Genomic DNA, 26,046 nt, shown 5'->3' with positions numbered 1-26,046 from the left:
AAGTATTAAACTTTTTGTTTTTTGTAATTATTATAAATGCATAATTTTTAAATACTATTTTTTGAAAGTCAATGGATAATTAAAGTGAATTTAAGCTGATTGGGTGGATATGGGGCGGACGGGCGTTTTGCACGTTCCGAGATCGGAAATTAAACGAGAGTAAAAAACGGGGGTGTCTTAGTAATAGTAATTCATTATTTTTTTTTTTTTTTGCGAATGAAAAATGAATTTTTGATTTTTGAATTAAGGATATAAGAGCCAGTTTTTTTAAGAGCGGGGCAAGTCCAATAGTTTGAAACTTAGATTTTTTTCATTTTTGGATATGTTGTTAAGTACAATGAACTGAGTAAAATCCCAAAATATTTTGGTCTGAAAATCCATAATGGCGGATTTATGCCAATTTGAAGTTTTTGACATTTTTGGGCATTGCACTTAAAAAGTTTTTTGATATAGAACCATGCTTTCTCAAATCAAAATGAGCAATTGATTTTGGGTGATTCTGAAACTATGGCCAGTAAACTATACAATTTTCCAAAAAAATCAAAATTTTCAAAATGGTAGCTGGGGTTATGACGTCACAAAAACACTACAAATTTGATTTTAGGGGTATTTTAGAGCCATCTGACCTGTCCCAGGGGAGTTTCTTACTGCTCAAAATAATATTTTCTGGTAGTTTAGTCCCTGGTCTATCCATTTGAAGTGATTGCAATAAAAAATTCCGGCCCTACTGGCCCCTAGAGGCCCGAAAAGCCAATAAGGTCTCAAAAAAGTACTAACTTTAGCCCAATTTTCCTAGAAATCCCAACATTGTCTGACCTCCAACTCTTCTGTTCCTGAAAGACAACCGCCTGGTCTCTTAGGATCAAAAGAGAAACCTATGTGACCTCCTACCATTAATTTTTTATCTTGATTTAAAAATTTTCTTAACATCGCTTGAAAAATGACTAAAATTTGGGATATTTTGGCCCATTGGCAAACTTCAAAGGGGTCTAGGTCACTGAATTTGTTATAATATAAGGGCTATGGTGAATCTTTTATATAAAAACAATGAAACTAGGTGAAAAAAGTTGTCAAATGTGATTTTTTGGGCCAAAAAGGCTTTTTTTTCACTCTTTTGACTAGAGCTGAGGTCATTCTATTGCAGCCAGTAATTGGCAGTTAGAAAGTAAATTTTATCTTAAAATCATGATTCCTCATCACATTCCAGAAAGGTTTCTAGGAAAATCAAATATGGTACTCTTCGAAAGTTTATAGAGGCTGAATTTTCACTCAAAGGTGGCTTCAAACTCCCCTGACCCCCTTAATTTTGTAAAATTGACTTGAAAGTACATTTTTGGCTGAAATTTTTGCCCAAAATGAGTACCCATTGCTACTTGATTCTTGATTTTGTGAAAGCATCCTATAGATAGTTCAAAAATTTATCAGAAGTTGGAACCTTTTCTTTTCTTTTAAAGATTAGGGCTAGCCCAAAGTCAGTTTTAACTGTAAAATCCTAAAAATCTTGACAATGTTGCTCAAAACAACAATTTTTGCTCAAGATTGAACAGAAAATGAGCCCACTCAGATAATAAAATCTTGGATTTTGGAAAGTTTCATGGGGATAGTACAAACATTCATCAAGATCTTTACCTCCTGATCTACCATTTAAGGATCAAGTCTGTCAAAATGTGCTTCTAAACTCTCAACTCGAGTGACTTAGGGCAAGTCTCAGAAACCTAACAGTTTACACTAAGTTTTCGCTACCAATAGCAGTCAGATTCAGAGATCCACTTAGGGCTCTAAATTACCTCTATGCCCTAAGGTTTCAGGTCCTGGTTGTTACGTAATTAAATATTAACCTAAAAATTAATTATTAAAGAAATTGTAACCATGACGTCATAATTTGATAGAATTTGGTGACGTAATGAATCGTATAATCGCTATAATATTAAAAATACATGTCCAATCTTTCCCAAATTTGAACCAAAGATGCATCTAATTGAAATGTAACTTTTTGAAAAAAAAAATTTGGAAAATCTTGATGACGTCAGCAAAAAATTGCATTTTTCAATTTTTTGCATTTTTTGCTGACGTCATCAAAATTTTCAGAATATTTTTTTTTGAAAAGTTCGGCACCGTTAAGATGCATCTTTGGTCCAAATTTGAGAAAGATTCAACATGTACTTATAGAGTTAGAGCTAATTTACGACTTATGACGTCATAAATTGATGACGTCATAATTCACACTTTCTTTAATAATTAATTTTTAAGTTAATATTTAATTACGTAACAACCGGGTCCTGAAACCTTCAGGTATAGGTCATCTAAAAATCCATAAGTGAATCCCTGAAAATGGGTGCTATTGGTCGCGGATTCGGGATTTGTGATTTTTAAAAATCTAGACACGCCCTAACTCACCCGAGAAATCTTCAAAGGTGAACTTTACCAAACCCATAAAACAATTTTGCTATCAGCCTATTTGCTCTTAAATGCAGTTAATGAGCCCAAAGTTCAAATTATCCAAAGAAAAGGAAAGGTTTAGGAATATTTTGTACTTTTGGACTTATCTCTAAGTATTTAAGGGCAGAAAGGTTGATGGCAAAATTGTTTTATGGGGTTGGTAAAGTTCACCTTTGAAGATTTGAGAGTTTAGAAGCACATTTTGACAGACTTGATCCTTAAATGGTAGATCAGGAGGTAAAGATCTTGATGAATGTTTGTACTATCCCCATGAAACTTTCCAAAAACCAAGATTTTATTATCTGAGTGGGCTCATTTTCTGTTCAATCTTGAGCAAAAATTGTTGTTTTGAGCAACATTGTCAAGATTTTTAGGATTTTACAGTTAAAACTGACTTTGGGCTAGCCCTAATCTTTAAAAGAAAAGAAAAGGTTCCAACTTCTGATAAATTTTTGAACTATCTATAGGATGCTTTCACAAAATCAAGAATCAAGTAGCAATGGGTACTCATTTTGGGCAAAAATTTCAGCCAAAAATGTACTTTTAAGTCAATTTTACAAAATTAAGGGGGTCAGGGGAGTTTGAAGCCACCTTTGAGTGAAAATTCAGCCTCTATAAACTTTCGAATAGAGTACCATATTTGATTTTCCTAGAAACCTTTCTGGAATGTGATGAGGAATCATGATTTTAAGATAAAATTTACTTTCTAACTGCTAATTACTGGCTGCAATAGAATGACCTCAGCTCTAGTCAAAAGAGTGAAAAAAAAGCCTTTTTGGCCCAAAAAAGCACATTTGACAACTTTTTTCACCTAGTTTCATTGTTTTTATATAAAAGATTCACCATAGCCCTTATATTATAACAAAGTCAGTGACCTAGACCCCTTTGAAGTTTGCCAATGGGCCAAAATATCCCAAATTTTACTCATTTTTCAAGCGATGTTAAGAAAATATTTTTAAATCAAGATAAAAAATTAATGGTAGGAGGTCACATAGGTTTCTCTTTTGATCCTAAGAGACCAGGCGGTTGTCTTTCAGGAATAAAAGAGTTGGAGGTCAGGCAATGTTGGGATTTCTATGAAAATTGGGCTAAAGTTGGTACTTTTTTGAGACCTTATTGGCTTTTCGGGCCTCTAGGGGCCAGTAGGGCCGGAATTTTTTATTGCAATCACTTCAAATGGATAGACCAGGGACTAAACTACCAGAAAATATTATTTTGAGCAGTAAGAAACTCCCCTGGGACAGGTCAGATGGCTCTAAAATACCCCTAAAATCAAATTTGTAGTGTTTTTGTGACGTCATAACCCCGGCTACCATTTTGAAAATTTTGATTTTTTTTGGAAAATTGTATAGTTTACTGGCCATAGTTTCAGAATCGCCCAAAATCAATTCCTCATATTGATTTGAGAAAGCATGGTTCTATATCAAAAAACTTTTTAAGTGCAATGCCCAAAAATGTCAAAAACTTCAAATTGGCATAAATCCGCCATTATGGATTTTCAGACCAAAATATTTTGGGATTTTACTCAGTTCATTGTACTTAACAACATATCCAAAAATGAAAAAAATCTAAGTTTCAAACTATTGGAACTGCCCCAAACTGCCCCATTCTTAAAAAAACTGGCTCATAATAATATAATATATTATATTTGATTGTCAATGCCAAAAGATATTTCTTTACTTTGCGAATAATCTGCTGTGTTGCTTCGCCACTTTCCCCTGGATTGTTTTAGTAGACACTTCGGTCACGTAATAAAAACAGGTGTATAATGTTGAAGCCGACTGTGGACTGACCGAAATTGCAATTTACATAAATTATTGTGGAAGTGAACGCTTTAGAGGAATGTTTGGGAAATCAAAAAGACCACTTTTGTGAGAATGTTGAATTTTGTTTATATGGCGGTTTGTGACGGACTTTTTAGTACCGTGGAGATTGGGTAACTTACTTACTTGCATCAGAGAGGAGGCTAACATGCACAGCCGCCCTCAAATATGAATGACCTTTCTGGTCATTAAAATACAACTACGCAGCTCCACTCATTGAGTTTAAAGCCCGAAGGGCTAGAGTTCAATCTCTAACCTTTCTCAGGCAAGAAAAAGTGAAGCCTTAAAAAATGCGCCGCATTTTTGTGACGACAGATTGAATCTAGCAATTCCTTTGTCCAGACGATCTCAATCAAACAGAATCGACGATCGAACCAGTCGAACCAAATCGAACGCAATCAACCGATTGAAGTTCGATTGTCGAACGCAATCGAATCTCAATCGAACGTCAAAATTCTCCTGTTGTTCGACTGGTTTGATCGTCGATTCCGTTCGATTGAGATCGTCTGGCTTTATTCCTGCAGCTTCCCAACATCCAAGCTCTCAAACATCACAAGCCGAATGAAATTACTTTCTTACCAAGAAGCCAAAAACCCACCACTGTACCATTGTCTATCTATTATGGTTGAGTTCCAGGAGCCTTTGGGAGCTCTTTTGCCATTCTCGCAACTATAGATGCTTTGAGTTAGCATCTCGTCAGCACCTTGTTGAACTGACTACCCAATTCCCCTCACATGGCATGGGTTGACCCGGGCGAAGGTTTATTCACTTGCCTAGTGAACTGTTGTGAGTGGGAATTGAACCTTGGTCGCCTGTACAGGAATCAAGGTTGATGTCCACTATACCACAATGCCTCTGTTTTGTGTAGGGTGGGAATTTGATGTCCGGTGACAGGGTAATTTCCAAGCACTTTACCTTACCACTGTTTTGGTGTTAAAAGATTTCAATGCAGTGATTAAAAAAGAAAGTTTTTGCCCTCTAAACGTCCTAAATACAGTAAGTGTTTTCTTGCATCTTAGTAGCCTGGAGAAGCTCCATGCAATGATTTCTTATTCTATGTAATGATGGCAAATTATATTGCATGGTATAGGGTGAGAGTTTGAACAATTCCCAGATCCTAATATAATAACAGTTGAAGAGCCATTTTTTCTAAGAGTCTTCAGGGTGTGATTTATCAATGTCTCAGATTTAGCTGAAATTTTGCTCAAATGATCCCACAAGTATTTGACTTCTGAAGTAGTATTTTCTCAGGCTTTGGCTTAACCAAAAACAGAATTTTGTTTTCATTTAAGTAAGCAAATAAGATGAATTTCCCAAATTGAGATTTTTCGAATGAAAAAACTTTTGAATAATAAATTGATTTGAAGGAATCCCCTACTCCTTACAAGTTTAAGAATAATACATAGCTTGAACTATTATTGTTACACGACCTGATACATTTTAAAAGGTGAATGATCAATTTTTGGCTTTACCTGTTTAAAGGGCTAGCTGCCAAACCCTGTATTTAGTCATTTTTATGATTTTTAACCATGTGTACAAAGCTTTTGCAAATATTTTTTGCTTATCACTCCAAATATTAGGTTATGTGGCTTAATTGAGTCAAATCTTGCATGTTTCTACGAAATTGTACTGTCTACAGCGGTCTAGTCTGTCTAAATTGACTGGGACGCCATTGAGAGAAAACCTCATTTTGAAATCTAAATTGTGATTGATCTAGACATTTAGCCATGAACCTTTTTTTCAGGGAGTAAACTAGACCCAATGGAGAGTCTTTCCTTAAAATTTCAGGAAATTCTGGTGATGGCATCAAAAGATATGTCCCTTGGAAATTATCTAAGTATTGCGAATTTTCTATAAAATCGTAACTTTGTCCGCCATTATGAATTCCAATATGGCTGAAGATGACCTAAAAACTGGTTTTCTGTAAAGTTTTCCACCCAAAGTTTTATTTTCATTTAGTTTTGAGGTTTTTACACCCCTCAGCAGTGCACAATGAAGACATTTTTCTGGCCTTAAATGGCCAGATCTTAGCTGAGCCATGTTTCTTAATCTTTTCTCTAAACAAAAGGCCGATCTAGACCGGTCCATATCGGCCAAATTCGGCCAAGTCCGGTCTGTTCCGGTCTGAAAAAAAAACAGGCAAATCTTTTTCGTATGACGGTATTTTTTTGTTTACAATTTCGAGTGCCTAAAAACTTTCGAATCTTTTTGTAAAGTGTTCAAATGAACTCCAGAGAACGTTCAAATGTTTTGAAAAGTCTCTTACTCTAAAATCAAAACAAAAGCAAAAGGAAAAGTACCACAACAGAAGCAAGAAGGTGGAAGTATTTTTATGTTTTCACTAGAGTGAAAACCGTCACGAAAATAATTTTTCATGAGCTAAAGGATTAGATTATAAATTATCAAGATAAGTGTATTATTCGAATATCAGCAAAGGAAAAGGCAAGTAACAGTTTCTTTTTAAGAGATTAAGCTGTCGTTAGTCAAAAGGTCGAAACAACCAATATTGTTCCTTTTGGTTTTGGTGTTACTTTACTAGCTGTGTATGAAATACGAAGAAAAATATTGACATGCAAGTTATAACAGGGGAGACATAATGTAAATGAAACAGGGATGTCTAAATAAACTAACGAAGGGACACAGTGCAATTCTATTCCAAGGAGGATTTCTAATAATCTTTTCTAAATGGTTCATAAGAGCGAGTGAGACAAGGTTATGAAATACAGGGGAGTATGTCATTTACGACGAAAAAACTGTTTGAAAACAATTTTGCTTATAATCAGTAATTTGGCTTCCGTAAAACGTTCTGGACAGGTTCGTATCGGCCTGGACCAGACCATATCGGCCTAGACCGGTCTTACATTGGCCGAACATCACTGTTTTTGTTTTATCAGGTTTGTAACTTGACAAAACCGGACCTTGCCGTTATTGGCCGATCCAGACCGGACTTGGCCGATTCGAACCGGACCTGGCCGAACTAGGCCGATTTGGGCCGTAAAATTACTTGGCCGATCCTGGCCGATCTTGAATGTGCTCTAAATCGCTTGCAGCGACACCATTGTTTTTAAGAACATGGTCAAAAATATCCCCCTGTTTTTGTGACATTTTGTATATGATATCTTTAACCAAAGGTTTTTAGGTGATATAATGTGGCTGACACTAAGTTTATATATTCCTCAAAAGGGGAAAAGATCGAATTTCAAAGTGCAGAAAAAACGGTTACAATATCTCTTCTAGATATCCCTAAATTTCACTCTAAATCAGGTGATTTTTTGTGGCTTACATTGTCATGTGGCTTACGTCAGTCACAATTTTTAGAGAACAATTGTGGCTTACCAGGTATGTGTAAAAAAAACAGCGAAAATTTCAATGAAACGATAGAGAATTAAAATTTTTATTAATGGGTGATGGATCGTGGTTAAAACTCGACGTGAAAACACGTGGTTGACATTTCCAAGTAGTCAACTGTAAATGGTTGTAAGCCACAAACCATCACCTAACAGAACTTTTCAAACTACTACAAGCATAGGTTAAGCTTTGAACTTGAAGTGTGTAAATTTTCAGCTGTCAAAAGAAATGTCAGACACATTTATCACCTGAAGTGTAAAAAAATTGAAAAATTGTCAATTTTCTAATGTCACACTATTTTTGACCATGATCTTAACTCACACTTTTTTGATCACATTAATTGACATCTTGACATAGTCATCTTGTTAGATGTTTTGTTTCGAGAGTTGTTGCAAAGGGGGTTTTGAGAAAATTCTAATTTTAAAGCTTTAATTGTAACATAATCCTTGTGTTGTGTGGCATCTTTTGTTGGATCATCCAATGAAGGATATGTTGAAGTAAAATTTTTTACCTTGTTTTTATTTATAAGTGCTAGTGGGAGAAATGGGTAGAGATTTTACTTCGCAGTCGAGCTTTTATGTCCAGTACGTAACAGTTTGGTTGAATGAACTGGTATAATCTTTTGTGAAACTATTATAACAAATAATTTACATAGATTTCTTAATTGATATATGTGGATTGTAACTAAAATTTAAAATTTGCTGTAAAAACTATAGAAAAAAAGATATTTTAACTGAATTGAGCCTTATTGGAGATGGTTCTTCATGAATGTCCCGTACGTAACACCTATAAAATTGGGCATCCCGCTGAAAGTTTAGTTTCAAATTTGTTTGTTTTTTTCAATTTTTTGTAAGTTTCTCTCTCTAAAAGTGATCGACAGTGTATGAAAGATTCATTGGGAGGTGAAGTATTTAATTTAAAGAGATGAAAAGAGGAAGGATAGAGAAGATCAGGGAAAATCAGAAAAGATAACGACTTAAAAATGATGAGGCAAAAGAGGAGTATTGCAAGAAGGAAAGAGAGGAAGAGATTACAACAGGCCAGAAAAAGAGAAAGTGAGGGACAAGCATCTGAGTTATCAATTTTACAAAGAAATAAATTGGCAAGAAAAAGAGAAAGCGAAATTCTGAAAACATGAGAAAAGAATGGGACACTTTAAAAATTAAAGTTAAGCTTAGATACAACGAGAACAGAAGGCTTTAAAAGACAGTAGGCAAGCAATGAGAATGAAACCAGTCAGTCTGCAACCCCAGAATCTGTAAATAGGGTAGATCGTCAACTCCCATTTTTAGCATGATGTCAAAAAATTGAAAGTGTAGTAGAAAATTTAAACTATTGTAAGACATTTTGCGCAATTTTTAACCTCCTAGGTAAAAAATCCAGCATTCCCTAGGGGGTCTTTGATTCAAACTAAAGCGAAAAATGAGTAAAAATGGCATTTTTTGCCCATTTTAAGACTATGAAAGCCCAGTAAAGGGTCAAAATGGTTTCTAAATGGTGTCTTGTACTAATATTTAACATAAAAAGACAAAATAACCCCAGCGAGATTGCTCAATATTTCAATTTCAAGCTAAAAAGGCTGATTTTCTCGGATTCTGGGTAGCAAAATGCATGAAAGCAGCATTTTTGAGGACCCACAACTTTTAAACATTTTAAGGTACACACTTGAAATTTTCAGCAATGAAACACTTCAGAGAAAGCTCCGGGGAAAAATCAATCTTGAGTTTTCAAAAATTTCCTATAAATCCATAATGGCGCCCTAGAAATTGAGTTTTCATGCTAAATGCCAATATTTCAAGCTAAAACTTGGTTTTCTCAGGCTAAAATCTCAAAAATGGTTTCAAATGGTGTCCTAAAATTTTTTGGTGTTGAAAGTATTCTGAAAATACTCTGGGAGAATCAAAATGGTTTGGGTCAGAAATTTGCCCAAGTCTGCCATTATGCTATGGTATTGAATTCCCCACTAAAACGCAATATTTAGAGTTAAAGTCTGATTTTCTCAGGCTAAAATCTCAAAAATGGTTTCAAATAGGGTCCTGAAATTTTTTGGTGTTGAAAGTATTCTGGATATACTCTGGGAGTAACCAAAATGGTTTGGTTTTGAAATTTGCTTAAGTCTGCCAATATGGTATTGCATTTCCTACTAAAATGTGATATTTAGAGTTAAAGTCTAATTTTCTCAGGCTAAAATCTCAAAAATGGTTTCAAATGGTGTCCTGAAATTTTTTGGTGTTGAAAGTATTATGGTACCACTCAAGGAAAATCACAGTGGTTCGCAATGGTCATATATATACCAAAGTCTGTCATTGTCCTTTGAAGATCAGAAGTTCAGAATTTTCCTTAACAGAATACACAATTTTACTTTGGGAATACAAGATTTCCCACCATAATACGTAAGGAGTTTTGTTTTTGAAATATGAATAAATCTTATTCCATAGAAATACAGATAACAGTTTTCCTGTTACAGTTAGAGCACCAAATTATTTTTGCGAAAATACATGAATCCCTGAGCAAGTTTTAAATGTAAAAATTTTTCTAAAAAACTTTCCTTTGAAAATATTGAATAATTCCTTTTCTTTTTTATGAAATATATGGACAGGGTGAAAAGTCTGGTTCTTAGCAATATCTAAATCCTCGTACTAATTATGTTATTCTTTTTTCAAGAATTTCAAATTAATAAAAGTCCATTATGGGTCGTAGTTTATTGATTGAAAAGTCAGTTGAAGATCAAGTCCTGGAAAATCTTTATAAAAAAGCAAACTTCCAAATTGGACTGCTGCTAGGACAACAAAGTGAGCCTAAAGACTTTGTCACACATTTCATTGACTCTCCAGACCCTGTGGAAGAGGAAGCTGCTACTGAAGCTGATGACATTGGAAGCCCAAGGAAAAGTAAACCTTCCAAAACAAATAAAAATGATGAATTATTTGATGTAAAATGGGTAGCAGAACATGGTCGCCAAGTTAATAGAATGCTCATTGGAGGCATATCTGTATTGGGAATGTTTATTTATTGTCCTACAGATGTAGCTTCTAAAAATCAAGCAAAGTTTTCTCAATGCTTACACAGCCTTCAAATGCGTTTGGAACCAAACAAATGGTTAAAAAAGGCTTATTTGCACTCTGATCGTTACTTGTTGCATATATGTTCAGCAACCAAAAAGCTGACTTGCAGAAGTATTGATTTGTTGGATAAACAAGCCACCGCTAAACCAGTAGAGTGCAAATTCCAATCTTTCCTCTCTAATTGGCATACTGTTGCCACAAACATCGATGTTCATATCAATGTAAGTGTCCCACTGTCTTCTAAAGCAACTGAAACAGAAAAATCCATTCTAGCAGCTTGTCGATACGAAATTGATCAAATTTGGAATGCATATGCCACAGAAAATTGCAAACTTTTAGACGATGAGCAGCTTATTGCAACAAATATTTTATCAAATACAAAATCAAAATCCAAAAACAAACAGGATGTTCAAATTGGCAAGTGCATGACCTTCACTTTATTTAAATCACCTGCTGTCAAAAAGGTGGAAGAGGTTGTAGAGCAAGAAGTCACATATTTGGAAGTAAAGTTTTTTGGAGCAATCCATGCAAAAGCTGCTCTTAATTCAAAAGCATCTTATGGAAAAGCAATTACATCTTTAAAAGTTGACTTGATAAGAAGTCTTCTGACCAGAGTAGAATTGTTATGTGAAGAAGCAGATGTCAACAACCTGGACCAAGTTGAGGAGTGGAGCCTTGTATCACCAACACGTGTTTTCGTTCAAGTTCCAAATAGTCCAGCCTACTTCTGTGATTATTCATTCAAAGATGAATCTGTTGATGATATCCTTTCACGGTTTTCAGAGCTGTTGAATGTTTCAACAAAGCAATCAGAGCTGGTCTACTTGGAAAGGTCCCCTGATGTGTCAGAAGCGTCGATGCTTTTTCATTTGCCTGAAAAACCTAGTGATCAACAATCAGACATAGTTTCTGAACTTAGCAACTCTTTATTAGATGAACAAGGAGGCAAGAAACATATTTATTTGCTTGTTGGGGTTATGGTGATCTTGATTGCTATTTTGCTGAATTTAATTTTGTAATAAACAATTACTAAATCATAAAATGTATTTCCTAATGTTCTTAAGTTAGTTTCGATTTGATATGGTGCTTTAATATGAATTGAGAAATTTAGGACAATAACTTAAATAGAATTAGAATTATTTTTTGTAAATTTTGTAGGGGTTTCAAAAATATCAAAGGGATTCTTGAAAACTCTCTGCTAAGAAGCAAATCTACAAAATGTTTTATTTTTTCCAGTGGGAGAATAGGAATGGCTACTTATTTTTTTAGACTTATTTAACCCTTTGAGTGCCAGGGTCCTTTTTTCTAAGTTTTTTTTAAAAAATCGCTAGTTCAAACTTTAAGGGCTTATATCTCCTGATCTAGAAGGAATTAGAAGCTCGTATATAGCTCGTTGGATAGCTTAGAGTCTCTTCTTTCTTTTGGGCGCCTTCGGCGCCGCCCGATTTAGGAAGGGCGTGGTGGGCGGCGGCCAAGGGGGGGGGTAGGTTAGGGAATTAAAGCAGTCAGGCCCGCTGCGCGGACCTGACTGAACTGGTGAAAAGGTGCCCAGTGGTAAAATTTCAAATCAATTCACTAGAAGACAGAATAAAGTAAAACAGGGCCAAATTTGGAGGTTCTTGGATCACTCGTTGACCAAAAATAGTCAAAAAACGGTCAGAATCTCAAAAAAGTGAATTTTTGTCAATTTTTTGCATTTTTTTGACTTTTTTGCTTAAAATTTCGCTGGAAAGACTCACTTTTGAATTTTTTTTTGCTTGACCATAAAGGACAATCTAATTCCTACGAGTTCGACCAAAAATAACGATTTCTAACTCAAACTGGGCATTACAGGAGGGCTTCGCCCTCCTATATAGCCCATGTCGTATATATACGACATCGGCACTTAAAGGGTTAATAAAAAGAAATGCAAAAAAGAAGAATTTTAGTCATTTAATTTATAAATTTTTATTTTTACTTAGAATATAGGTAGCAACAGGTAGCAAGAAAAATTTGTTATGTAAAGGATTTGATATCTATTCGTTCATCACTGTTTGTCAATTATAGCCAATTTTTTAGGAATTGATTATTATACTGACAATAATTTTGTTATCAGTGTTTTTCTTTCTTGAAGAACTTTTTGTAGACAAAATTTGAGGCTCTCCTCGAACTTCACTGACGATAATAATTTAGTTTGTTTTTCATCAAAAGAGAATTCAAAAAATTAATTGACCTGTTTCTTCTATTATTTGAAAATATTTTTCTATTATTTTGTTTAGAAGTTTGTAAGGTAAAATAAAGTAATGAAATCAAAAAAGATAGATTTGGTTGGTACAACACTGGTTTGAAGATGATTTTTCCTGCAAAGCTGATTGTAATTTGTTGTCTTTTTCTGATCAAACCATCTACTGGTGAAGGGTAAGATTTTTTTCTTCTGTCTGTTTTATTTATAAAATTGTCGAGTCGTAGGAAGGCTGATAGGTAAAATATATCACTACCCCATAACTTTCAATTTTGATGGAGCACAGTCTAGTAAAGAAGACTAGAAGATTCTACCATCTTGAAATTTTTAACTTAAAAAAGAAAGCAATAAAAAATATTTCTGAATTCCATTAAAGTTCTAAAACTATAATAAACACATAAACCCTGTTTGTTTTCTGCGTGTTCAAGGAAAGTCAAAAAGTCTGTCCTATACTTTTCAGCGCCATCCACGAGCCAGTCTATCAAATGACAATAAGTGTCATGAACAATCTCTTTTATTATTTTATTTGCACTTTTAATAGTGATGATGCAAAAGCAACAACACAGTCTCCTCCGTTGACAACACCTTTCACAAACTCCAGCACCACCAGTAATTCCACTGTCAATGCAACGACCACAACAGTAACAACTACTACGACCACTCCAAAACCTGAAGAATCAGCTGAGGAGAAAGAGAAACATGGATCCATGACCATCTTCTTTGTGTTGTCCGTTCTTGGTACCCAATGCTTTGAAATTTACTTCTTTACTTACCTTTTGAGATTAAAAGACTTTATAATACTTGAGAACTTTTATTGTAGGTTTTCTCTCATTAATAAATTCCATAAATCCAAATATAAAATGAAAACATTATTATGAAACACCAATTAATTATAGTTTTTAATGGATAATTGAATTTATGTTTAGATGAGGCAGTCTTTTACAAATCAATTTAGTGTATAAAGTTCTAGATAATTTTAAATTTTGATTTTAAAATAGATAAATGTACGAAAGTTTCAACAAAATATACGTGTTTTTTTTCTTCAGGGTTATGCATTATCACGATTCATTTTCTAATCAAAACAAAGTTTTCATACCTTCCTGAGAGTGTGGCGATTGTGTTTGTTGGTGCAATGCTTGGAGGTCTCATCCAACTCTTAAAAAAGTACAACTTAGCAGATTGGGAGGTACCCTTTACTTTTAGATTTGTTCAATAGTTTTACTTTGCTTTTTTGAATAATTTTTTTCTATTTCAATTCACGCACACGTCTAAAATGATCTATCATCGTGCTTTCTAAATGTCCTTCAGCTATGTCAGCTTCTTTTTGTTATTTTAGAAAGAAGAATTATTTGATCCAACCATTTTCTTCTTAATCCTTCTACCTCCAATCATTTTCGAGTCGGGTTATAATTTACACAAGGTATATGTTCCTATTAATTTTCCAAGCCCAAATATGTTGTACAAAATTGTCATTCACATTTCACTCATTGAGCGCTCACTGATATAAAACTAAACAGTATACTTCACCCCTTGTTCGTGCTGTTACCAAATAAATCCTCTTTATATATCAAGTCTGTTGTAATCATCTTTCAGGGTAATTTCTTTGCCAACATTGGCTCGATCATTGTATTCGCAGTATTTGGCACCCTGATATCTGCTGTAATTGTAGGAGGTGTCATTTATATTCTGGGAAAGGTAAGTGCTTTTGAACTTTTAAATATAAATAATCTAATAATGATGCAAGATTTATTTTTCAAGGCTTACTCTGAGCTATGTTTTATTATATTATACCTAGAGGCAAAAACAAAGGATTGATTATGTCAATAGTCGAATGTTTCACATAAAACACTCCCATAATCGAACGTTCGAATGTTTCCTTTTTAATGATTTTCTTGATTACTTTGAGTCATAAAAAATTGTTAATGAAACTGACAATAGATTTATTTTAATGAACTTCTTTGAACAAGAGTGGTACACAAAAAATCAAACTTTGTTTAAAGCAAAATCAAAAAAAATTATTACCAAGCCATGGTGTATATCATGAATTATTCAATGGCTGTTTCTGCCTACAGGTATATGATTATATCTAGTATGGTATGTTATCATTGTCATCATCGTTTTTCTTCTTTTTCTTACAGGGAAACATCATTCACCCACTTACTTCAAAAGAGAGGTATTTTTGAAAGTATGGTTTCCCTATGGTTTGCGCTATAAATATACTAATAATTCCCAGTTAATTATTATAATTGTCGTAGTTCTTGGAGAATAGATTCACTTTTGGAAGTCGTCAGCGGATTCGGAAAAAGGATCCCAAATCCGAACTCTTCCCTATGACAAGTTTTATTTATCGCCTTGTTTTTTTCTCACAACTATCCCATTTCACCTTTCAGTTTCGTATTTGGTTCACTGATCTCAGCTGTGGATCCTGTTGCGACGTTGGCCATCTTCCATGCTTTAAACGTGGACCCCTTGTTAAACATGTTAGTGTTTGGGGAAAGCATTTTGAACGATGCCGTAGCTATTGTCCTTACTAGGTAAACAAATGTTTCTCTTTGTCTGAATAGTCGTACACTTGATGAAATAGTGCAATAATCGGCCTTCTTGAAGCTGCCGTAATAGGAGCATGCTTTGGTAAACAATGTGATTTTCTTAAGGCATCCAAATATTTCAAATGTCAAGCAATTTAAAAGAACTGGAACTAGACTAGTTAAGAACTGGACTAGTTATCGATCCTACCATGAAATTGTTCTTGTTATCTTAGAGCAGTGTTAAATTCAACAACCTTCATGTCGTCAGTTGTGGCGTTTGTGAAGATCTTTTTTGGTTCATCATTAATTGGCGTCGTTTCTGCTGCACTGAGTGCTCTCATATCTTTTCATTCATTTTTAGTATCACTCTCACATTTGCATACAGTATGTGGCCCCCAAAACGTCGATCAAATTTAAAATTTCTCTCAAATCTAGAGGAAAAGACGTTTTACAAAAATTTTTGCTGCATGAAAAACTTTAACATCTCTACTTTATTTCTCAGAAGTTCTTTTTCAAAATTTAAAATTTCAACAATATTTTTCAATGGCTTAAAGATAGGTAGCTTTTTTCTAATGGCCCCCAGAAACGGAAATTTGAAATTTTAGCGATTTCTCGAGATATCTTTAAGATATGAATGCAAAATTTTGACCATAATTTTGGAAATGTGATTTAGATGGTTTTGGGCATAAATTTGTTTGATAAAACTTTTACAGTATACCCCTGGTTGTCAAAACGCAAGTTTGGGGCCCCAAAACGTAGGTGCAGTTAGAATCAAATTATTAAGACCAGTGGTAATAGGGAGAGAAACTATGAACATATTTGTGTTTACCCTTAAATTTACGACCCGATGGATGTAAAGTTTATGATTTATATTAAATATTTCAAGATTTTCGATGATGCAAAGTCCAAACTGAAAATTTAGAAATTTTCAAAATGACAATTTTGATTTAATAACGTCTTAATCAAGTTTATGAAAACCAATCTCTTTTGAAAATAGTTCCATTTATGTATGGAATATGCTGTGAAAATCTTTGAAAAACAGCTTAACTGAAACTGAAAATGTTAAGCTTTAAAGTTATTTTTCTCCTACATTTTGCAAAAAAATTACAGAATTTGCCGTTTTTGCTGATTCAGCGAGAAAACTTATATGTAATATTAATTTTTTGTTATAAATTATTATTACAAGCTGATAGGAATGGAATTCCAAGATTTTTTGCTGTTTCTCATATTTAGAATGTTCGGTTTTATCAATACTGGTTCTAGGACCCCAAAATACTGGTTGAGCTTTAAGATGCTATATCTTTTACCCATCATCTAAAGTCACAGATGTATCTGCATTTTCTGAAAGGCATTAGGTGTAGAAAGTTTCCTATACCCCATTTTCACAACTTATTTTCACTATCCAAGGAGCTAGAGTGAGTTATATGCAATTTTTATCTAATTTTGGTGTTGAAATAATTATGTCCTTCAGACGCAAATAAGTTATTTTGAAGCTTTCTCAAACCATCAAAAACATGCTCATTTTTAAGTATGACCATCATTCTTTCAAAAGAAAAAAATCGTCTGATTCTGATAAATCTACAGTTCAAAATCCTCATTTTAATGACGACCTACGTTTTGGGGGCCGTCTCCGTTTTGAGGGTCATACTGATGTTTCTCTGTTTGATCGCTCTTTACTTTGGCAACTTCTCTCTGGGAAACTAAAATTTCTTGGGATTTGAAAGTAATTAAAAAAAGGCCTAAAATAATGCCATCCTCCATAGGCACAATTACATTATTCATAGTTTCGTCAGAAAATCAATAGGCCTTTTCATAAATTACGTCACGAACATCACTTGCCTCGTCTGGAAATTATTGACATGGTGATTAACTCCCAGCGGATTTTACTGTATTTTATTACAACTACTTTCGATTCAGAAAAAAAATCGTTTAATGTCTCAAGGGAGATGATCATCATGGAAATTGTTTGAATACGAGGCAAGTGATGTTCGTGACGTAATTTATGAAAAGGTCTATCTTGAAAACTTCCTTGACAACACACCGTTTTCATGTAATCACATCACGAAATATGTAGACCTCCGACAGCATCCCTCTCTTGAACTAGGCATGATGTTCATCTTCGCGTATGCACCGTACGGTCTGGCTGAAGGTTTGCAGCTATCTGGTAAGCTTGAAACCCGGTTCATTATTATAGAATTTTTGTAACTATGCAATTCGGAAAATCTCCATGAGCTAATTTCAGTGGGGTTTTCACACTTTAAGTTATCACTTGTTTTGATAAGTTGCATCGCGGGGTCGCTTACGAAATATGAAATTCATTTTTTGTTCTTACAGGTATCATGGCCATTTTATTTTGTGGAATTGTCATGTCACACTACACACATTTCAACTTATCTCCTGTTTCACAAATCACTGTACAACATCTCTTCAGAACGGCTGCATTCGTCGGAGGTATTTTCTCAACATTTTTGCCAATAAAATCTGGAATATTGTAATAGCTTTTTACAGAGTGAAAAATGAAAATAATGAAATATGAAAATTAAAGTCAGTTGATAATCGGTGTAAGACTTTTCTTAGGCTATAGAAATTAAAATAATATTTTTCTTGTTCACATTAGAGACGTGCGTTTTTGCTTACCTTGGGATGTCGATTTTCAGTTATGATCATAAATTTGAAGCTGCGTTTATTATCTGGAGTATAGTAAGTTCCACCAACATTCATCTGCAAGTTCAGTATCCGAGCTGCAAGTTGATTGTCATAGAGAAAGTGTGTTAGTTAATTTTCGTAAATTAAACACTGGCTTCCTTTTCTATTCTTTATCTCTTATTGGACCTACCCCGGTGGAGGTCCTATAAATTAACCTTTGTCCGTTCGTCTGTTCGTCCGTTCGTTCGTTCGTTATTAGCTTTCCTCATGATTGGCTCATTAGTTTTTTCTGATTTTTTACACAAAGATGCATAACATTAAACCCTTGAATGTGACGGAGCCCGATTTTCAAAAAAAAAATTTTTTGGGCAAATTTGGGCCAAAAAACGGCTAAAAAACCGGTTTTTTGGACTTTGTGAAAAATTAGGTCGTTAATTTTTTCTGATTTTTTTGCATAAAAGTAGGGTACCATCGTAGGTAAAAGATGGCTTTAAAGCAGATTTTTGCAAAAAAATTTTGTTGGCTCAAAAAACGAATGTTTATCTATAAGAATCACTAATAAGCATACATCAATGTTCTTAGTCAAATTACTCATTTTTTTTATGAGATGGATGTTTCTTTTGCTCAGGAGGGCTTACTTTTAAAAAATATGTGTTTTTAGACATGAAATTTTGGTTGCTTGGCGTGTTTTTATAGAAAAACTGGCCAAATTCGATATTCTTTTATAAGCACATTATCAATTACTTAGGTATTAGCTTTTCTCGAGATTGGCTCTTTCAAACAAAGATGCATAACTATAAACCCTCGAATGTGACGGAGCCCGATTTTCGAAAAAAAAATTTGGGGGTAAATTTCATCTAAAAAACGGCTAAAAAAAGGCTTTTTCGTACTTCGTGAAATATTGGATCATTGTTTTTTTCTGAATTTTTGCATGAAAGTAGGTAAAAGATGGCTCAAGCAGATTTTTGTAAAAAAAGAATTTTTCAGCTCAAAAAACGCATCTTTATCTATAAGAATAGGGGTAGGGGGTAGAGTAACTTTTTTGGGGGTATCTTCAGATCTTCTTCGCCTGGTGTTTTTTCTGTTCCATATAATGATAGAAGATATTTAAAAAATTTTTTTTTTTAATTTTATGCATTTTTGACGAATTCCAGCCCAAAAAACTGCCCGGGGGGGCTTTCTTACCAAAAAAATCAGCTTTTTTGTGGTTTATTCTTCATATCTCTTCCAAAACTTGCTCAAATTTAAGATGTAGTGTTTTTTTATGAAAATTTAACCTATTGTGATGCATTCTGCGCAATTTTTAAGGTCAGAAGTCCAAAATTGGCCGAACCCCCCTGGGGGTACTGAGTGTGCGCTACAGGCCCAAATGATTTTGATTTTCCTGGAGTATTTCCAGAAGCTATCACTGCAAAAAGATTTTAGGTTCATGTTTATTGCCATTTTTAAGATTTTTCCAGTCAAAAATTGGAATTTTGATTGAAATATTGCATTTTAGCAAGAATTTCAATTCCAAAATGGTGGATATACCCAAATCCCAAGCCCAGATGACTTTGATTTTCCTGCAGTATTTCCAGAATACTATCACTGCAAGAAAATTCGGGCCCATGTCTATTGTCATTTTAGATATATTTTCAGTCCAAATTTGGATTTTTGCCTGAAAAATGGCTCTTAGCAGGGATTTTATTTCCATAATGGGGGACATAGACGCATCCCAGACAAATGATTTTGATTTCCCTGGAGTATCTCCAGAGTACTATCACTGCAAAAAAAATTTCAATCAGCATTTAAACTCAGTTTGTAGAAGCTTGCCTTAAAAAATGCTATATTTTGATAAATCTGATTTTTTTTGCTAAAAAGCAATTTTTCAAGACGCCATTATAATTTTTTGAAAAAAGTGAAAATCTTGAAATTCATTTTGCTTAAAGACTTCACTGAAGACTTCCATCTCTGAAAATTTCAGGCGTGTGAATCAATTAGTTTAAAGTTTACGAACTTGCAAAACTGGCCTTAAAAAGCATTTTGCTACCCAACATCAGCTTAAAACAGCTCGTTTAGGGCTCCAACGGGCACAATTTAAATCCAAAAAAAAAAAAGAAAAAAAAAAAAACAAAAAAAAAAAAAAAAAAAAAAAAAAAAAAAAAACGTCAAAAAAAAACTAAGTTTTGACATATTTACGGACTGAAAAGGCCAGAAAATGCCATTTTTTCCAATTTTTGCATGTAGTGCGAATAAGTACCCCCAGGGGGGTTCGGCCGATTTTGGACTTCTGACCTTAAAAATTGCGCAGAATGCATCACAATAGGTTAAATTTTCATAAAAAACACTAAATCTTGAATTTGAGCAAGTTTTGGAAGAGATATGAAGAATAAACCTCAAAAAAGCTGATTTTTTGGTAAAAAAGCCCCCCCCCCCCCCCCGGGCAGTTTTTTGGGCTGGCATTAGTCAAAAATGCATAAAATAAAAAAAAAAAATTTTTAAATGTCTTCTATCATTATATGGAACAGAAAAAGCACCAGGCGAAGAAGATCTGAAGATACCGACTTTTACCCCCTACCCCTAATAAGAATCACTATTAATAAGCATACATCAATGTTCTTAAAATTAAAGAATTTTTTGATGAGATATGTTTTTTTGCTCTCGAAGTCTTGAATATGAAAGAATATTTCAAGAGCATGAAATTTTGGTTTCTAAACGTTTTTCTATAAGAAACAAACGACTGATTTTAATAGATCGTCACTATTTGTGTTCTGAATGATTGTTTAATGGTCACGCTTATGTAGATATCAATTATATATGTGTTAAATGCATAACCAGGTAGGTCCATAAAAGTATCACTTGTCTATCTTAAATTTACTGATTCTGATTCAGTATGCAATTGAGTGTTCATTTCATTTTGTTCATAGGTCTTAATTTTAGTTGGGAGAGCTGTCAACATATTTCCCTTGACGTTCGTATTAAATTACTTCCGTGAAACGAAAATTTCAAGAAGAAACCAACTGATCATGTGGTTCAGTGGTAAGTTGATAAAAGTTATTTGAAAATCATTCATGAAATCTCTGTCGACATTATTTTCTTTTATCTTTTAGACTTTCGACACAGCTCGTGGAGCAAACTGTCTGGGTTACAGTTTTTCTTTTCAAATGTTTCATAGTAGTTTCATAGAGGTGAGAAGCCTTAAGGTTCAATATTAAAACAATAGAGATTAAATTTACAGAAAGTTCTTCATTTTGTTTCGTGCAGGTCTTCGAGGAGCCATTGCTTTTGCATTGGCCATCAATTTGGATAGTTTGGAAGAAGACAAACGGCGACTTTTGGTGACCACCACCCTGGTCATCGTTTTGTTCACTTTGTTGGTTCTTGGTGGATCCACCCTTCCTTTGCTTAAGGTATCTCATCTCACTGAAACTCTTATCAATAGAAGACGATATCGGCTTAACGAAATTCTCCCCGAATGATTACCCATGATGCATTGCGCAAAAACATTCAGTAGGTCAATATTGTCCGTGAATTTTTTTGCGCAATGCATCATGGGTAATCATTTGGGGAGAATTCGGAAAGCCGATATCGTCTATTAAACTCCCCAAATATGCAAATTTGATTATGTTTCCAAAAATATTGTTGAAATGATTAATTTCTTATGCCCTGTAAATTTTAAGTTTTCTTCTTCGATTTAGTGTATGGATCGCAGGGAGAGAAACAACGAGAACGAAGGCCAACTTAGTCTCAGTAAAACTGCTGCAGAGGTAATTTTAATTCTTCAGATATTCCATGACGTTTCCTATTTACGAAAGAACTGTATCAGCCTCATTTTGTTGTTTTTAATAGCGAAGGCAGAAGGATAGGAATTTTTACCATATTATAATGATGGTATGAAAAATTTTGGCAATCTGTTTTATTTCTTCTTCTACCTTTCCATGTGTATAGGGAAGTGCAGTTGAAGCAGAGCAACTGACGGATGATGAGTGGCGTCTAACTAAACGAATCGCAATGAAAGGTTTCACAAAGATCGACGCTAAATACCTCGTACCCTTTCTAACCAGGAAAGTGACCAGACAGGTAAATCATGTTATTTATTCCCTCTTCATTCGCTCGCTTTCCAGATCCTTAGCATATTTCAGCATACTTGCATATTTCAACGAGGTGTTAGTTAGCACCATGAAAAGATAAAACATTGTGAAAGAACTGTTATCGTATACCCAATCTTTCAAGGAAACCTGATTTTACCAGATTTTATCTTTTTTTATAAATGAATCTTGACATTCAACTCTTGACATTCAACCAAGTTTCTGTTTTGCGGAAATCTAAGTTATTTTTCTTTTCTATACTTTTTACACGCTCTCTCTCAGGAATTACGGAATGCTCAACACGAGATGCAAAAGTTGACGTCGCAATGGTATAGTGAAGTACGTGATTCACCTGACACCAGCGATATAGAGGTGGAATTTCAACAACCAACCAGAAAAATTGCATCCACTGATAATTTATAAGAATAATATAATTGTTTATAGAACTTTTAGTAGAAATTATTTGTGCATTTTCTTTTTCTATTTTCTTTGGTTATGAATTAGTGGATTCAAGCGGGGGTCCAAATTAACCAGCGTCTAATGACGTCAAATTTAAACAACTCCATCAGTTTACTTGACGTGAAATCTTGCACCGTTAAGTCCCAACGATATGACATTAATGTTCGAGAAAATTCTGATTACTCCACACTGTAAAGGCCATGGATCCGGAAGAGAATCTGCTCAGGCTGGTGGACCGTTTCTTTTTTTCATCCAGATTTGGGATAAATATTAAATGAACTTCTAAGAGTGGTGATTGGCTAAACCAAAACAATCCTAAATACAGATTATAAACATAAACATTATAACCCAGTCACTTTCTTCGCTTTTGTTTTCGAAAAACTTAAGATCTAAACCCTTTATTAGTTTATTAGTTTTAAAATTTTTAGGTCTTGATTTTGTGATGCTATATTATTTTAGGAAAGGCTTGTCCTTGACGAATCTAAAAGTCGAGGCTTAATATTGGGATGTTGGGTCAAAATGGGAATTTTTGTAATGACATTTCTTTAAGAGTAAACTTTGTTTTTATTAGTATTTTTATTGTTTTATATTTTTTGTTAATTTTTGTTTATTTTCTGATTCATTTTGTTTCAATAATGATTTTTTTGTCATAAACCAAATCAAACGTTTCCTTGTTCTACTCCTCAGCAAATTAAGGGAGTGGTCAGAAAGTATCTACTAGGGGAGGGTTGGAGGATTCTAGGGGGGGTTCCAAAATTTTTTCGAGGGTTTAGGGGGGGTTTCAAATTTTTTTTGAGGGTTTAAGGGGGGGTTCCAAATCTTTTGGGCAACTCAAGAGAAAATGTAGGAAGTCTAATTTCATAGTTTTACGTTTCAAGATTTCAAAAATAAATTCCGACAACTCGGAATTTATTTTATTACATATATGTACATGTCATACTAACATTATTTGGGCATCATCGCCTTGCCCTTTTGGTTTGTAGCATTGAGCTAGATGAGGGAAGTAGATTAGTGGCTTTCACAGCTCATCAGAGTGGTTTGAAAAAGTACTTTTTAGAAAGAAATTTGTCAAAACAAAGTGTCTTTTAGCTAAAATGGTGGTGAAAAACATCGAAATTTTCTCCCGTCGGCGCAAACCATGGTTGTGCCTCCTTAGTCTACTAATATCTTATAAATTACATACACAGAGCGTTGACAGACCCTCGAAAACCTGAAAAATATAGGTTTATAGGGAAATTTCAAACTCAGAGAATTTTACTTTTCAGACTCCTTTTAACAACAGAATAGCTTGTATTTTAGGGTCTCGAGTACCTGATCTTCAAAATTTTCTCCCTTCGGGGCCAACCATGGTGGCCCCTCAGGATATTTTGAGCAATTGAGATGCCTCTGTAATGTAGGGAGATTTTGTATCAGGGAAAATAAGCCGTAATTTTCTCCCAAAACTCAGGGAAACTCAGAGAAAATAACTCGTTGATTCTTATTTTAACCCTGAACTATTCCTTTAGGAGATCACACTACCATTTTGATTGACGTTTACACCACGGGTTTTTTCTTTTGTTTACTTCAGAGAAATTCCGTCGTAACCATGGAAATCGACGGAAAAAATCCCGTGGTGTAAACGTCAATCAAAATGGTAGATCCCCTAAAGGACTATACTCAACTTTACAGGGCTAAACTATTTCCCTTACCTAATTTTGACATAAAAAACTGTCATACAAACAAATAATACTCTTTGTACCGCATCTGTAGGAATTCTTTTTTTGCGTAAAAATTTTTCTATTAGGGGGGGGGGGGGAGGGGGGGTGCGAAAAAATATTGGGCCTTATGAGGGGGGGTTCGAAATTTTTTTCCAGGCTAGGGGAGGGGGTGCGAAAGTTTTTTGGGATTTTTCAAAATATCCTCCACTCCCCCCTAGTAGATACTTTCTGACCACTCCCTAAATGGGTTGGAATATGGGCTTAAATATAATTAATTCACTTGTTCCTTGGATAGACCTAATGCCATGTACTAGTGTCGTGTAGTATGTTATGTAGTTTTTGAAGGAATTTCTCTTTTGAACTTTTCATATTTTCATATATAGTCGGTCATAAGAAAAGTCATAAACGTGCATAGCACACTTGGCTCAGGCTTCAGATCATCAGACGGACCCTGCTTTACCGCGTGGTCTTCCTAAAGGCGGTTTATATTCTCAAGGCCAAGAAGACATGTTTGCTGGCCATGGTGATGCATGACTAGAAAATATTTGGAAACGCGGATTTGTACTTTTGTTCTCTAGGGAGACCAAGCTGGTATAGCGCTTCGTTATGATAGCGTTATTGTTATTACTTCTCTCGTGTGACCGAAACTCGATCCTACAACCCTTTTCATCTTAATTCAAAAGTCGTGAAAATGCTACTTTTCTTTGTAATTAAGTGTAATTTGCACTGCATGAAAAACTGGGATTTCCCAATTCTGCACTGTACGTAAATTTGATTTATTTTGGCATTTCCCAGTAGAAATATCATTTCTTGGAAATATGATATTTCTTTTGTAGTAAATATAAAATAAACACATGTTCATTCATATTTTCACATGCCGAAATTTCACATTCAGACATTTCCTCAAAATAAATACCATATTTACTACAAAAGTAAACGCGACAGAAATTTCACATTCAGACGTTTTCTGACCTTTCTCAAACGGATTTCTACAGATTTAAGAAAACCGAAATCCCAGTTTTTCATGCAGTGTTGCTTGAAAGCGTCATTATTAATGCAAATGGTGATAGAATTTCCCGGGGGGGAGGGGGCACTCAAGGTAAATGACCTACCAGACGTTCGGCCCTTAAGGGTAGGTTTTTCATAGTTCAGCTAGTGCACTGTAAGGGTAGGAAATTACAAAACTGCACTGAACTGCACTGTAAGGGTAGGAAATTGTGATAAAAGGCCAATTTTTTGGTAAAATTGGTTAATTTTGGAGGAAAAATTCCACATTTTCTTGGAAAATTGCAAAGATTTTCACCCTAACGGGCGAGAAATTTTGAAAAAGTGCAGTGTAAGGGTGTGACTTTTCATGGAAATTCACTGCACTGTAAGGGTCCAATTTTAGAAGCCAAATTTTGGGCCGAACGTATGGTCGTTTTCAGATCGAGTGCCACCCCCCCCCGGGTAGAATTTCGGTAAAACAGAAAAATGTTAGATTCGCCACGGGAAGCTATTTCAGAACTTTGTATGTTAAGGTAGAATTTTATTTTTCTGAAATTTAAAGCTCTTAAAGACTGATGGAGAAATGATGGAGAATCTGAGCTCGAAAAATATATTCCTTATTGCACTCAGTAACGTGCGATAACTGTTTCTACTTATTGCTTGACATTTTTCCCAACCAATGCTTCAAATGAAACAATTCATATAATGTTGAAAAGAGCACTAGGATGTTTGAGAAAAATAATTCAAAATATTTTCGAAAAAAAAG

The 26,046-nt window shown here is 34.4% G+C and overlaps 2 protein-coding genes across 2 annotated transcripts; both read left to right on the top strand.

Moving 5' to 3' along the window:
- The first annotated feature begins 10,176 nt into the window (after positions 1–10,176).
- LOC136817007 (protein odr-4 homolog) lies at positions 10,177–11,815 on the top strand. The gene has a single exon (XM_067073349.1). The coding sequence runs from the start codon at positions 10,300–10,302 to the stop codon at positions 11,692–11,694; it is 1,395 nt and encodes a 464-aa protein (XP_066929450.1). The 5' UTR covers positions 10,177–10,299; the 3' UTR covers positions 11,695–11,815.
- Positions 11,816–12,930: 1,115 nt separating this feature from the next.
- Positions 12,931–23,254, top strand: LOC136817032 (sodium/hydrogen exchanger 8-like). The gene is made up of 16 exons (XM_067073377.1): positions 12,931–13,072; positions 13,438–13,634; positions 13,943–14,082; positions 14,233–14,316; positions 14,490–14,591; positions 15,035–15,069; positions 15,287–15,430; positions 15,658–15,765; positions 17,485–17,588; positions 17,759–17,875; positions 18,042–18,124; positions 20,977–21,088; positions 21,314–21,459; positions 21,748–21,816; positions 21,998–22,129; positions 22,420–23,254. Exons 1-16 carry the CDS (start codon positions 13,005–13,007, stop codon positions 22,558–22,560), a joined length of 1,782 nt encoding a protein of 593 aa, XP_066929478.1. The 5' UTR covers positions 12,931–13,004; the 3' UTR covers positions 22,561–23,254.
- The last annotated feature ends 2,792 nt before the right edge of the window (positions 23,255–26,046 follow it).

Source organism: Clytia hemisphaerica, unplaced genomic scaffold, assembly GCF_902728285.1.
Source record: "Clytia hemisphaerica strain Z4C2 unplaced genomic scaffold, Clytia hemisphaerica genome assembly, whole genome shotgun sequence".
NCBI classification, from domain to species: Eukaryota; Metazoa; Cnidaria; class Hydrozoa; order Leptothecata; family Clytiidae; genus Clytia; species Clytia hemisphaerica.
This window is presented reverse-complemented; position numbering and strand designations above follow the sequence as displayed.